Genomic DNA, 15,305 nt, shown 5'->3' on the forward strand with positions numbered 1-15,305 from the left:
CGTCAAAGCAATCAATTACTTTCTACATGGTTTAGAGCAAATCTTTTATTTCAGTTTTTAGGTTTTCAAACCAAAGATTTCTGAGTTTATGGTTTTATATAATTTTAGATTTAGCTAAAAGTTTATAATTTTTGTAAAATTATGTCTCAGATATCTGATTGGGTTGTGGACTTCAGAACACCTGGTGGAACAGACAGAGAAGGCTGGCAATATGCATATGACTTTCCATTTTCTTACCACTATTATAAAAGTTTTACTGATTATGTTCGCCGAAGAAGGTGGTGCAGGTAATCATATTTAGATAATGTTGTTACATCTATTATTTGAAGTGTTTTGCATGAATGTCAAAATGTAAAAAATAAAAGCTCTGGAATTTAAAACCTATAATAAAGTTTACACTATCTAAATGTTCTCTTAAAAATATTTGAAAGAATATTTACTCAACAGTATAAATTCAATTTCCTATAGGTATGCTATTTTGCAAGCAAGTATTACTTTAAATTATATGAGAGTTTTTAAATTTGGTCTATTTCAAGTTTGGGAACTCTCCCTACATACTGAATGAGCTTTTAGTTTCAGAAATATTTCAATTATTGGAAATTTGTAGGAATACTTATCTTTTGCAGTACAGCATTGCTCATTTCTGCCAAGGTGTATAGTACATCTTGGATAACAGGGTTTAACTTGAATTACTACATCTGTGCATAAGATATTTGATACACTGTTCATGTTAAGCCTAGACTATCATTGAAATAAAATAAAGTTATAATTTTGTTAAACACCTGTTTTACTTCTTTATTTAAAAAAAAAATATGTGAAATATCTTCTTTTGACTATTTATATATATTTGCTCAAAATAAGTAAATAGATTACATAGCTATGTGATTACTGCAAAAGTTAGATACTGTTGATCTTGTGGATGGAATAAATGTAGTGAATTGTCACTGAATGAATTATAGAGACAAGATTGACAATGAGAATAAATAAAAACAAAAGATGTTATTGATAAAGGCTGATCTTCGTATGCATTAGCATATTGTAATTTGGAAATTAATTTAAATTGAAGCACTTGAACAAAGAAAGGGAAGGATTTATCTCTCAACTTAGCCATAAACCTTTAAAATTTGTGTAAAAGAAAAATTGCTAATGAAAATCATATTTGAATAGCTCAAATAATATTTCTAATCTGAAGTACCTTAAAACAGTAAGAGATACATTTTTTTTCCCATTTGCTCAGTAACAATTATCAAGCATATAAGGATGGCTTAAATTGTTCATTGAAATAGTATTTTAAATATATCCTCAAAGGTCATCAGAACTTTTACAATGCCGTACAGTATTCCCTTTTAAAACAATATCTTGGAATGCCTGTAAATATCATAGTATTTGAGTAGAGCTTTGAAAGATGAAAATGGAAAATGGAAAAAAAATAAAAAACTTTTCCAGCATTTAATAGAGAAAATGTGAACACTATGAAATTAGCCTAAATACTAGCTGGTCAAAAATTTAAGACCATACTGAAATGAATTGTTAATCGGTAAGTAAACACATAATGAAATTTAGTCATTTGTATTCAAGTATTAGCGTTGTCAACATCTCTCACTGTCATCTCCTGCGTTACATTGGGTAAAAACATGGCAATGGCTAAAAAGTTGACAGTTTTAATGTGGCAGAATTGTCAAGCTGCAAAAGCGAGGTCTCTCTCAATGTGCCATTGCTGGTGAGATTGGGAGTAGCAAAACTGCTGTTGCAAATTTCTTAAAAGACCCTGAGGGATACAGAACGAAAATTTCAAGTGGTCGGTGCAAGAAAAGTTTGCCGGCGTTGAGCAAGAGGATTCGACGGGTTATCCGGCAAGACACCAGTCGATCGTCGAACCAGATTAAGGCCCTTACGGATGCAGAATGCAGCTCAAGAATAATAAGACAGCATCTACAAGAGAAAGGCTTTAAAAACCGTAAACGTCTTCAAAGGCCACGCCTCCTTCCACACCACGAAATAGCTCATTTAAACTTTGCTGAGAAGCACCAAACATGGGACGTAGAAAAGTAAACGAAGGTTTTGTTCTCTGATGAGAAAAAAAATTAACTGGATGGTCCAAATGGCTTCCAACATTACTGGCATGATAAGGATATCCCACTGAAGACATTTTCTACACGACACAGTAGAGGAGGTTCCATCATGATCTGGGGTGCTTTCTCCTTCCATGGAACAATGGAGCTTCAGAGCACTGCAATCCACAATGCCTGCAGAACAAAGGACTTTTGTTTGCCCGAACTGAACCCCACTGATAATGTTTGGGGGTGGATGGCAAGGGAAGTCTATAGAAATGGATGTCAATTCCAAACAGTGCGAGATCTTCGTGAAGTCATCTTCACCACTTGGAATGACATTCCAGCCAGCCTTCTGCAAACGCTTATATCGACCATGCCAAAGCGAATGTTTGAAGTTATTCACAATGATGGCCATGCAACTCACTACTGAGACCTCTTGTTAGGCATTTCTTACCCTGTTTAAGACTTCTTTTTGGTATGGTCTTAAACTTTTGACCAGCTAGTATTTGTGCTAATTTCATAGTGTTCAAATTTTCCCTATTAAATGCTAAAAAGTTTTTTATTTTTATTTTCCCTTTTCTTATTTTCATCTTTTGAAACTCTACTCAAATAAGTGGTTGAGTCTAATGACACAAAATGCATGTTTTTCTTTATTTTCATTGGCCTTAAGATTTTGGCCAGCAGTGTATATATATATATCATATATAATTATATAATCATAATTTTAAAGCCAAACAAAACATTTTTAAAATTAAAAAATGAAACAAAATATGCTGCATTTTTAAAAAATGTCTTAGGGTACAAACTTCAATGTGGGATTATAAAGTGTATCCTAGGTGTTTTGGTTGCTGTGGAAGTAGGACCCACATTGTGGTGGGGGTAGACTCTCTCTCAGTCTTAACCTCTAATTTGTTAGTCTCACATAAGAAATAGATATAATTAGACTAGAACTTAGGAGAGCAAGATGTGGGTACTCAATCCCACAATGTCCCACATCTTTGTCACCCTTCACTGCCTGCAAATATTTGGGGGAAGGTGACTGCTCAACCAAGTTAAAATGAGAATAAGAAAAAGATAAATGTAAAAAGATAAAAATAAGGAAATAAGGTACTACCATTTGGGGCTAAGTAAAGTGAAACTTCCCTCTTGATATTATCATTCCTACCCTCTAGTATGGCAGAGGCACTAATTAACACGACATTGAACTATATCATTATACTGTAACTGTCATGCTTTAATATTCAGTTTAAGGTGTATATACCAATAAAGTAGTGTCACATTTTTAAATTACCTTATTTTTAACTAAAAATAATTTAGTAATTTTTAGTAAAATTTCTATGATGTTTAAATTTGTATTTATTTAGTACATTTTTGTATTTATTACAGAATAGTTTAATAATTTTATGTAAAATTTCTTTATTAAATCCACACTCTCTCTCACACACACACACACACATATTTATATGTATATATATAGACAAAAAAAAAGATCTTAAGGAAAATGGTTAAAGTTCCTCAGAAACACAATATTTTCAGTGTATTACTGTTTATACTTGTTATATTAACAGGAAATGCAAACTCACCACATCGGGACCATGGTGGGAATTAACCACTACTCCATTGATTGATGTATCTATTCAGGTAGATCATTCCAATACTGTAGATAAACCCATTGCTTTGTGGGCAGTTGCACAGAATGGTGATGTCCTCTGCCGGATTGGAGTCACTGCAGTTGTTCCTGAGGTTTGTAAATATTTGAGAAACTTTATTATTTGTGTGGATGTGATATATATGTAAATACTGTGCTTTAGGGAATTCAGTTAGCTGGAAAGAAGAAATTAATCTTAAATGATGAATAAGCCTCATTGGGATTTAAACCTCTGCATTTGAGATATGGTAGTTAAATGTTCTTAAAGTATCTTTCCATTAACCCTTTCCATACGGGTAAAGGTCATGATGCATTTGTCACGTTTCATAGACTTACATTCAATATTTTATGAATTTACTATTTTATTAACATGTGTACATGAATTTGGAATTAAATTGTAATTATTCAATATTTAATTTTTTTCTTCAACAATAAAGGCTGAATATAAATTGCGTGCATGTCATGTACTGGTAGATGGAATGTCCCCACTGTATTTGGGTGCTATGACCACAAGCATTATCCTTTATGACATAAGGATGACAACAAGGAATGTTAATAACTAGAAACTCAAAATCATATACATATGTAATTGTAATGTATAGTACCTAAAATATTATCATATTTTACAAAATACTGGTAAGTTAGTTTAAAGGCAAAAAAAAGACATTTTTACTGTGTAAAGGCCAGTTTTATGCTAATTCATACAATAACCATTATTGGGACCTGTGATTTCAGCTATCATGGGTATAAATAGTAATAAATGAATTTATTAATTTTTAAAATTACATTTTTTTAAATTTAATGTCTAAATTTATGCTGATGTAAAATGTGACTTAAGTAATTTTGAAATTATTACATTTTAATTTTGTTTGCAGATATTGGTTATCAGTACTGTTTATAAAAAATGTTGAGTCATTTTTATTTGTGATACCTTCAGAGAAACTTCTAATACAGCAAATTAAATTTGGCACTTTGTACTGAAAGTGAAAAATAAAATTCTACTCTACATCATATTAACTTCTTTGCCATATATTGTTTTTACAAATAAGTGGAGTCAAAACTATGAGTTATGGCACTCAAGATATGGCAACTTAATTTGTTAAAGCATCTGTTTAGCATGTAAAATCCTGTATTTAAATTATAAATCTCATCTAATTTATTATTTCAGATTGGTTTTAATATCATACAATGTATATTATCTTGTGATTCTTAACAACAGATAATGGTGTGATACTTGTAATGTGTTATTGAATACAGATTTGAACAAACAGAAGAATAAGCTTGTAAAGTATTGAAGAAAATACCCCACATTTATGATGAGTTTTGGTTGTAACCAGTTATTATATTATACTTTGAATATTGTGTATTAAAAATATCTTCCAAGGTGATTTCTTGTGTTTTTGTCTTTGTGTGTATGCATGATTATAAAAAATTAAAATATTTGTGTAATGTGTTAAAGTATATATACATTGTCACACTAAACATTTTGATTTTAGTCTTGTATGTTTCATAGTATCTTGAAGTTTAATTACTTTGTTTTGGAAAACATATATTTAAAAAAATGTTTCTAAAAGCAGGCAGGCACTTAGTGCGAGTAAGTTCTAGTTCTTTTTTAGCACATAGCAGAGATTGTTTACAGCATTAGGTGAAACATTATTAAATATAATTTCGTCATGTTTCACCTAAGACAAATATAGGCACTTGGTGTCCTCTGTGCAGTCTAAACTATAAACCACATGGAATTTAACATTAGTACAAAACTTCTGTAGCATTTAATCATAAGTAGTATATTTGCCTTTCTTTGTTTGGTTTACTACCTATTGCTTTAGTATGTTTTATTTACAACATGAGAGATAATGAAATCAAGTTCTTGAACGTTTTTCCAGTGTAATCAAAATATTGTCATTATACTTATACTATTAAGTGGCATATGTAAAAGTATATTTTCCTTGTAATACTAAATTCATAATTTTAAATTTGGAAGAAAAACTTTTAGTCTATTGTTTTTTTCACCTGCCAAGCTACTTCATAAGATCAGAGGTTAGCCTAAAAGTTTAAAATTTGACAAGTTACCTTTCTCTCTCTCTTTCTCTTTTTTATTATAATTATTAGGAAAACATTAAGTGAACATTACTTTAGCAGAGTGTGTCACATATGGGTATATTTTTCTGGGCACATTATGCATACATACAAATGCAATGTATATATTATGATTTTAAATCTTTTGTATATACATCTCTAGAGAATGTTATGTATGCCTCTGTTTGTGTTTTTTTTATATTTCTTGTTTTATGAAACAGATATTAAATTTGCTTTTGTATTTTTCAGGGAATATCATGGTTACATGTCCCAGCTGATGAACCATTTCAGGCTATCAGTGTTGGAGGGTACTTTAGAGTGTGGGGAATAACTAAAAAAGGTTCAGCTATGTTGAGAAATGATGTTAGTGAGCACTGTCCAACAGGTAAACTTTAAATAAGGTAGATTTGACCTACCTTTTTTATCTCAACATGTTAAGTACTGACCAGTGAACATCTATTTATTAGGTGTCAAGTGTACACTTGCATATTAAATTTCAAAATGTAAAAAACACATTAAAATTTTCATTCTATTTCATAAACATTTTTAATAAAAGTTTTAAAATTGATGTTTTATCAGAGCAACTGTTTTTTACTGTAATTCACAAGCTAAAATGGTAAAAAATGTTTCATTTTTCATTTCTGAACAATTATTAATGAAGTTCAGCTTTGAAGATAGCTCTAGTCAACAGCAAAGACGAAACAAATGATTTTATAGAAGAAATTTTAGTGTATCTGGGTCATTATAGAATAAATAAAGTTGTTACAGCAACAACCACTCGAAATATTTACTGTCTGTTGTTTTCGTGTGGACAAACAATATTAATGCCAAGTTTACAACCGTTATAAAGAAACTGTAGAGCTATGAATTTTCATATAGCTTTTTGTCATTTTTTGTGTTCCTAAAATTTTTTTAATTAAATTATGCCTTTTTTTAAAGTTACAGGACTTTATTATTTCTTATTTACATGTAACAAGTAATCTGGCAATTTTAATTGAGTTAACAAGTATGATAATTAGCAATAAACTATTCAGATGAATCTACCATTTTCATTTTTATTGAATACTATTGTTAAATCTATCACATTCAAGTAACTTGAACAAAATGATGTTTTACATATTATTTGACAACTAATTATTAGATATCAATTGATCTCTATCCTAAATATATTATTGACAGAAATCTTGATACCTGCTTGACAAAGGTAATGTTGGTGTCATTTTGAAATGTGTTGTTTTAGGTCACACAAAAATTTGTCAGTTTCTGTGATGTTTTTTATGATTCATAGCCAGATGTGATGACTTTTTCAGTCAGCAAATAAAAGTATCAAAATAAATATATTAATGAATATTCAACACATTGAAACTGATTGCATGCATAAAATGGAACTTTCTGATTAATTAAAAAAAGAAATGAAATTCTAAGGTGAAAGGAACCTATTTCTAAGATTCATTTAAAACAGTGGTTCACAATAAAATTTTTAAATTTTCAGAACCAGAGAAATGATAAAATTACTAAAAGAAATTATATGATTTTTTTTAGAAACTAATTACTTTTAAAATTTTTTTATTAAATTTCATGTAATTTATGTATCTAGTTGGATTTGTAGTAAAACAAATTAAGTATCACTGTGAAAATACCTATTAGGTTCTGATTAGTTTGTATGCATACGCGTAACAGTTATTATAGGGAAGAGTAATACATTCCGATTAGTTTGATATCAGTGTATTATGCTTTTTGACTTTATTACATGCAGTTATACCTGTGGTATGGTTATGAAATCTGGGCTTCTAATCAGAACTTAAAAATGAATCTTATTCTAACTATAATACAATACTCATTTTGCATTATGGGGTTCAAGGTGTCATCATAATTTATGGAGGCCCTGATGTATGAATAAGGTTGCTCCATTATCTTCAGTTACAATCAGTGGGAATCCGCATCTGGAAAAATTTCTTGATAGGTCATCCTATCTTTGGTACCTGAGCATGCATGCCACATGTGAACCCTCTAACTTGTGAGAGGAGATCTGAACACACATTTTCAAGGCATATAACTCCTAGAATCCTGAGGGGGAGAGCTGGATCACAAAGTCCAATGCAAGTTACAGGTTCAACAGCCATTAAAACTTACATTCAGACCCCTTTATGTCTGGATGATTTTCCAGTTGGATTTTATGCCCAATTGGTATGGTGATTATACCATAAATATAAGAATGCCCTCAAGCTTTTAAGAACTTATTTGTAAATAGTAATAATGTATATACAAATGTATTTTACAAAATACTAGTCAACTAAAATACAGCTAAGACAGATCACTTTCTAAAGGATAGTTTTATACTCTTGGATATGGTAATATAAGTGCATGTGTGCCATGCCATTATAACTTAGGTAATGTTAGCAGGTCATGGCTGAAAGGTCATTATAATAAAAATAACTAATATATACAAGTATATAATGTTATGAGATTTAAGCACTTATACTAAATGTTTGTGTTTTCATATTATAATTTGTAGTAATTCTAGAATGAAAAAAGCATGAGGAAACATTACTTAAAATTTTTTAAAAGTTAATTTAAAATATCTCATATTTTGCACATGAAAGTCCTGTAATGTTTGCTGTTAATTTTCCAAATTTTGTGAACAGATGCTTATTACTAATAGAAAATTGTTATGAAGCTGGTTCCAGGGACAGAACCTGTGCTGGAGGAGTTAATGTAAACTAGAAAAATTTCTATTATTGCATGATACTTTGCAAGTTGATAATACATACAAGAAAAATCTAGATTGTGTGCTATTTTGAAATTTTGAAATTGATATGAGAAAAATAAGGATTAGTTTACTGTGTATTACAGAAATCTTTGTCTGCCTTTCAACATTTTTAAGCCCATAGCTTATGTAGAGTTTATGTAAATTTGTTGTTGAAAGAAATAGTTTTTATATATCTTTGTAATGTTATAATTTCTTTTAATTCAAACAAAATGTTCAGATAGCTCAGTGCGGCTTTGCTATAAGAAAACACACACTCAAACAAAATTATTGTATTGTCCTAGACAGTCATTTTCATATCATTTTGAATCATTGTCAATTTAAAAAGTTGCATTTTAAATTATATAAACAATCAGTTTAATATTTGAGCTAAAAGTCTTGTAAGGTTACCTTTTCAACTGTGAAATAATGAACCAAAACGTTGGTGTAAATTAGAAAATTAAAAACATAATTCAAAAACATAACATTCATTTTGGTCTAAATCACTTTAAATAGTTATGGCCAGAATATAAAACAGAATATTTTAGTACCTATTAGATCTAAACTAGTAAGTTACAAATTGTTAGAAATAAATATTTATTTTCAATATTTTACCCTTTTCGGTTGTTTAAGAAAATAACATCGTTTGCAGTTTTGAACTTCTAGTTAAGTCATAATAGAAATATATGTATATATGTAATATTTCATTCTTTACAGAATTTAAGATGATCAGTTTTATAGTTTAGCAATCTGTTATTTGTAGGTCAAGTGTGGTTTCATGTGGAGCCTCCTCAAACATCTGTTCCTCTGAAACAGATTTCGGTTGGAAAGACCTCAGTATTTGCAGTTGATGAAGAGAAAACTCTTTGGTTTAGAAAAGATATTATTCCTGTGTTTCCTGAGGGTACTTGCTGGAAAAAAGTATCATCCAAAATACGGATGGTCTCTGTAGGACCACAAGACCAGGTAGGAATGGAAGGATTCCTGTGAAGTGGAGTATGTTCTGTGTACAAGAAAAGACAAAGAAATTGTTTAGAATTAGATTATTTGTTATAATCAGGCAGGCATGATGAATTAGATTATGCATAATAGAATTTATTTGTAAATTGTATTAATTATGAGTAAATAAAAATTGGACTGCACATCTAATAGGATTAATTAATCCTAAATTAACAACAGAATAATATGTTAGGTAGGATCAGGTAGGAGAGAAGTAGGTATCAACAACAACAGGGTAATGTGTTTAACTGGATAAGTTTATGGACAAGTATTATACTATGAGTGGAGAGAAGCATTTTGTAATATTTGTAACAAGATAGAGAACAATCTGTAAAAAATGTATATTGTTATTTTGTATTAAAATGCAACACAAATTTATCTTCACCTTTCAACCCATCATTTTTGGAAACTTTACAGTATTTTTATTCAGTACTGTATTGTATGTCCTCTTATATTTATTAAGCTAAAATTTGCTTTAATACTTTTATTTATATATTTTTTATACATCTGATACTGCAAAACTGTTTTCAATAATAGTATACATTTTTAGTATTCATAGCATTAATTTATAATGAATTTTTATTCAGAAACTTTAGTAAACATTTAGATAGACTTTATATGTTGGTATAGGAATAGAAGTCCAGTAACGTAATATATATGTATTATGCATGAAACATCAGTAATTTACCATCATAAAATAATATATGCTTTCTAATAATTTTGACTGTTTTCAGGTTTGGGTTGTTGCTGATGAGGTTCAAACCCCAATGGGTTTAATGAATGGGGTTGTTCTTCAACGTGATGGTATTAGTGAAAGCAACAAGATGGGAACTGGATGGTCTATCAAAATTGGTGTAAGTTTAAATTTAATTCAGTCTTATGGAAATATGTTTTAAAGAAACAAATGTTCTATTTCACTTTTGGGGAACAAAATATGTTAATTCATAATTAGTCATTAACATTCAAAATAATTTTATAAAGGAAACTTGTTCAATTATTATGATTCAATATTTTAAAAACTATTTTTCTTTTGTAAAAGTGATTAATTTACCATTAGTGGTACACATAGAAAACCAATACCACTTTGTAAGAATGATTTATATGTGGTAGTGCAGTGGTGTATTGCTTCATATATATATGAGCTGTAGCCTCATGGTAAGATGTTCAGCTTGGATATATTTAGTTCATAACAAATTTCCAACCATTCATTAGCACAGTACTGACATGGCTTGTCCCAGTTTTTCTCAAGGAAGAATATTCATGCATTGAGATTATTAAATACATTATTCTGAAGAAGGAAGCTTTAAATTATCCTCACGAGAATGAGAAAACTTCTGTATCAGAACTTTCAGAATAGTAGTGGGCTCCAAAATCACATCCAGGCTAATCCAAATCAAAACCCTCATCCACAAGTGAAATATGTAAAGAAAGAATGCTCTGACTTGAAAAAGTTGTTATAGAGAAGCTTCATACATTTTCTGGTGCTTTTCCAAGATAACAAACAAGTTCACAAACAAACTTAAAGATCCCAAATTAAGTGCATTATGAAAAAGAAAGTGAAGTCAAAGCATGAGAAAGACATTCCTTTTTTGATCACAAAAGTGTCAAATTTCATGGTACACACATCTAATAGGCATTTGTCTTTGGTTTGTTAAACTAATCTTGGAAACTGATACCCACATACTATACAGTGTAGTGTCCATGGCAAGTATTATGTTATGTATTTAAAGATTCATGTCATCATTTTTTGTAGAAGCTTACAGTGAAAATTGTTGTCCCAGGCAGTAGTATGTAATCATGGCCAATAAAATAAATATGGTCAAGGATGGAGGAACTAATTTCAAGGAATATCATTTTATATAGTGCAGTTAACCACAGAATTTAAAATTTAATTATCCAAGTAGTGATTCATCTTATAGCCTGTAAAAAACACATTTTAATTAAAGCATTAAACATAAGTATTCTAAGAACATGTAATTCTTAACCTTATACGTTTTGCTGGATGGAAAGTGCTCGTCATGACCTTTTATGCAGTTTCACTCAAATTTTGATTAATGAATTTTATTTTTAATCTATATCAGTGAATGTGGCATCAAAACAGCTAATAATTCACATTTTTATATTTTGTAAGTTTTAATATCGTAGTTTCATAAGAAAATATTTAGAAAGTTCTCAACCTTCATTCGCTTTGGTGCACTTTCAGTATGAAATCTCTCCTTCAGACTTTTTTTTTTCAATAATATAATTTAAGGGTACCAACCACTTATAAAATATAAAATATACATATTTACTAGTGAGAATGTAAGATTTGAACCTCCTCTCTTCTCAGTTTGCTGAGAGATCAGTAACTTTATTAAACTTGCTGGAATAGTCCTTCTAAAATAGTCTTACCTTTCAAAGCTGTTATATATCATGTCTCCATTGCTGACATCCAAGCAAGTAATGGAATTTTTTTAACCTATTTATAACCTACTTTGAAAACTAGATAAATTATGGTAGTTTTAGGACATTTTATTCTAGCAGTTTATATATTGTTTCAGTTCTAAAATGCATATTTGAAAGTTAAATGAATTCTTTTTGACATATAGATTTGATAAACTCAGTTAAGCTTATCACAAATGTTTACCTGTGTTCAAAGCTATCCCAATTTGATGTGAGTACTAAATGAAAGACAGAAGTCTGTCACAACATTATTCTTTTTCATTTGTGCCATTTTTGTAGATTAATCCTCTAAGATTTTCTTTACAAGTGTTGTGCTGTACTAAGTACTTGCTGTCCATTTTCTCTTTATGAAAAATACTTAAATCATTTAGACAAAAGTGCTAAATGTAGTTTAGACACACACACACATTTATTTTTTATTGTTATGTATTTTTTGATAAAAGTAACTAATGTAAAAATTGGAAACTGCATTTAAAATTTTATTATCTCATTGATGAGTACAGCTAGCTTGTGGTATGCATGTAACTGTAACCTGACTGTTTGTTTTCTATGCATTAGCAGAAACATCTAAATCCAATTCTGCTGTGATTTATTTCTTTTCATGAGCAACAGAAGACCCAAATGTACTGTAATGAAACTGAAATTTAAAGAAAGCAGATGTGGAAGGGCTAAAAAGCTATTAGGTTGCAGTCATTGTAGAAAACAAAATGGTATTATTCATTTCATTTCATATTTTCTATCTTTTCATTTCAATGTACCCTGATTTCATTACATTTAATGTTAATATTAGAGAAACTAAAATGTGAAATATAAAGTTTAACAGAAAAAACTTAATATTCATTTAGGAGGTTCTAGAATTTATGAAAATGAAAGATGAAAATAAGTGTTTTTAATTTAATTTAAAAATCATCTTGCACTCTCACTAATTCTGGAAAGATTTTGCAAATTTACTAACACATTTTTAGTAAAATGTTTAATTAAAAAATCTGATTTTTTTGTGTACAACAGACTTGTGATATTTACTAAAAATTTGACAAATTTCATGAAAATATTCTTAGTACATTCACGGATGTGTATATATATATATATATATATATATATTTTAATCTGTGGGATAGGTGTAAAATCCATTTGTATTAGTGGTGTTCATAAGTGTAATGTATTATAAGAAAGTTAACCAGTTTTATCTCCTATAATAATAGTTCAGATTGTCTTCTGTCAACATTAAAAATGGGTATTTCAGCTGTATGGATATGGCATCTTTGAGAAACCTTAATAATTGCTACAGAATATCAAAATTCTGTGAAGTTTTGTTTTATAAATTGCTGGGAAATGAAATGCGGTGGTGACAGTAAATTTTGAACTTGTTATCTTTAAAAGAAATAGAATTTAGGTTCACTTACCTTTCAGTTTTTCATAAAAATCCTTCTTCATCTACTAACTTGTTTATTCTTCTGTGTAACTAAAATTCTCCAGTCAGTCAGCAGTAAGTTTATGGTTTTATAATTCAAATATCTTGGGAACAAAGTAGAGATAGCTGTAGTAAGCTTTATGCAAAAACAAATCAACTTCAGTTTATCCTAACTTTTTCTGTTGAACCTGTGTGCTTTGAAATATTATAATTTGATTTTTTTTTGTATTGTTGTATGTTTCTAAATATTTCTCATATATTCATAGTGAGTAGTAATACAAAATTTAATAAAAATCTGATTTGTTCTTATTAAATGTACTTAATCAATGGGTTCTTCAAAATGTGCTGGTTATTGTAACAATTTTTCTATTGTTAGCTTACTTGGGTCATTGTATGGAGTAACACAAAATACTCGTATGTATCGTGTGCCATACAAATGGAGTGATACCAGAAACTTTACCAGTTGATGTTAATGTACTTACTCAACATTCCACTTCCAATTGTATAGTGCCATGGGAAAATATAGTATGTTCTATAAATCAACAATATCCTGAAAGACTGTATTGCTATGAATAATCAATGTTTGTTGGTTTAATCTTTGTAATCACAGAGGCTCAGTGGAACCTTAACAGTAGTGATTTAACATTTTAACATTCAGTTAAAACAAGCACTATAATTAAAAGTTATTCAGACTAATGCATATATTGTTATAATAACGAACTGTCTTCAATGATGTAGACTGTCTACACTACAGAGATTGAGCTTTTACATAAACTCTGCCTTTGGCCTCTTGTGGATTCCTTTCATGGTGAGGGGACCTTCCAGGGAAGTTTCTATTCTTTTAGTTTACTTCCTCTGGGATCTAAATATCCACCCACATGTTTACCGTGCATGGTGACCTGTGAAGGGGAGGAGAGGATCCTGGTGGTTGAATGGTCCAATCCTTACACACCACTTTGTCCTTGAATTTCTGTAGATGGGCAACCTTGGGGTGGTTCCCCTAGGGTCAATTGGCTGGTCCACTTGGGCTAAAGTCAACCAAATACCAGTGTTGGATGTTATCAATAGATGTTGTGGGCATTGTATCTGATGCTGGTGTTTGGGTATAGTGGTCACAAGATCCTGGCATTGCTGCAGTTTCTTTGTTTGGCATTGTAGTGCATCCTCTTGCAGGGCTTCATGTTGGGTGGGGTCAGTGGGCATCTAAATATTCTTTTTTTATTATGGATCCTCCAAACAAAAATTTAATGAAATAATGAAAAAATGGTTCATAGGTAAATAACCAATAGGGATTTGCTGGCTCTCCAAAGTCAGTAAAGAAGCTTTGCTCTGGTGAGATAGTGGTGGAAACATTCACATCTCAACACAGTTGACTCCTCTTGAATTCAAAGGTGATTGGGTATATACCTATAGACGTTACAGCTCATGCTACTTTTAATTCATCACGAGGAGTTATTGTTGAGATGGATTTGAAGAACATCCTCGAGTCAGAGATTCTCCCTGGTTTCTCCATCCAAGGAAACAGGAAACATTTCTGAAACCTGCTGATACAGTCACCTTTTGGCAGTTTTCTTTGTACAGAAATGACAGGCTGTGTGATGGATGAGTGCATGGAGGGATGGCACTGTTGGTTGATCAGCATGTGCCCACCCTGTCTTTGCCACTTGATACACCCTTGGAGGCCATAGCCATCCGTGTTTCCTTGGGTTGTACCATCACTGTTTGTTCTCTCTTCCTGTTGCCTGGAGAGACCATTGATCAATCAGATCTTGATGCTCTCATTTAACAGTTGTCATCTTCATTTTTAATCCTGGGGAACTTTAACAAACATCATCCCCTCTGGGGAAGTGCTGATATTGATGGGATAGGTTGCTCCATAGAGCACATGCTCTCTGATCACAACCTTTCTCTTTTCAATACTGGTTC

General features: G+C 30.5%; 1 protein-coding gene across 3 annotated transcripts in view; it reads left to right on the plus strand.

The window, feature by feature from the left end:
- The window catches only part of LOC143225870 (tectonin beta-propeller repeat-containing protein 1-like), a 73,498-nt gene that overhangs the window by 50,179 nt on the left and 8,014 nt on the right, over window positions 1–15,305 (plus strand). For 2 of the 3 annotated variants that reach the window (XM_076456026.1, XM_076456027.1), the window contains 5 exons: window positions 151–287; window positions 3,623–3,797; window positions 6,031–6,166; window positions 9,291–9,493; window positions 10,261–10,380. In XM_076456026.1, coding sequence (XP_076312141.1) covers window positions 151–287; window positions 3,623–3,797; window positions 6,031–6,166; window positions 9,291–9,493; window positions 10,261–10,380 — 771 coding nt within the window. Of the gene's footprint in view, window positions 1–150; window positions 288–3,622; window positions 3,798–6,030; window positions 6,167–9,290; window positions 9,494–10,260; window positions 10,381–12,580; window positions 12,679–15,305 lie in introns of all 3 variants that reach the window. The other variant, XR_013014119.1, reaches the window with a different exon arrangement.

Source organism: Tachypleus tridentatus, chromosome 9, assembly GCF_004210375.1.
Source record: "Tachypleus tridentatus isolate NWPU-2018 chromosome 9, ASM421037v1, whole genome shotgun sequence".
NCBI classification, from domain to species: Eukaryota; Metazoa; Arthropoda; class Merostomata; order Xiphosura; family Limulidae; genus Tachypleus; species Tachypleus tridentatus.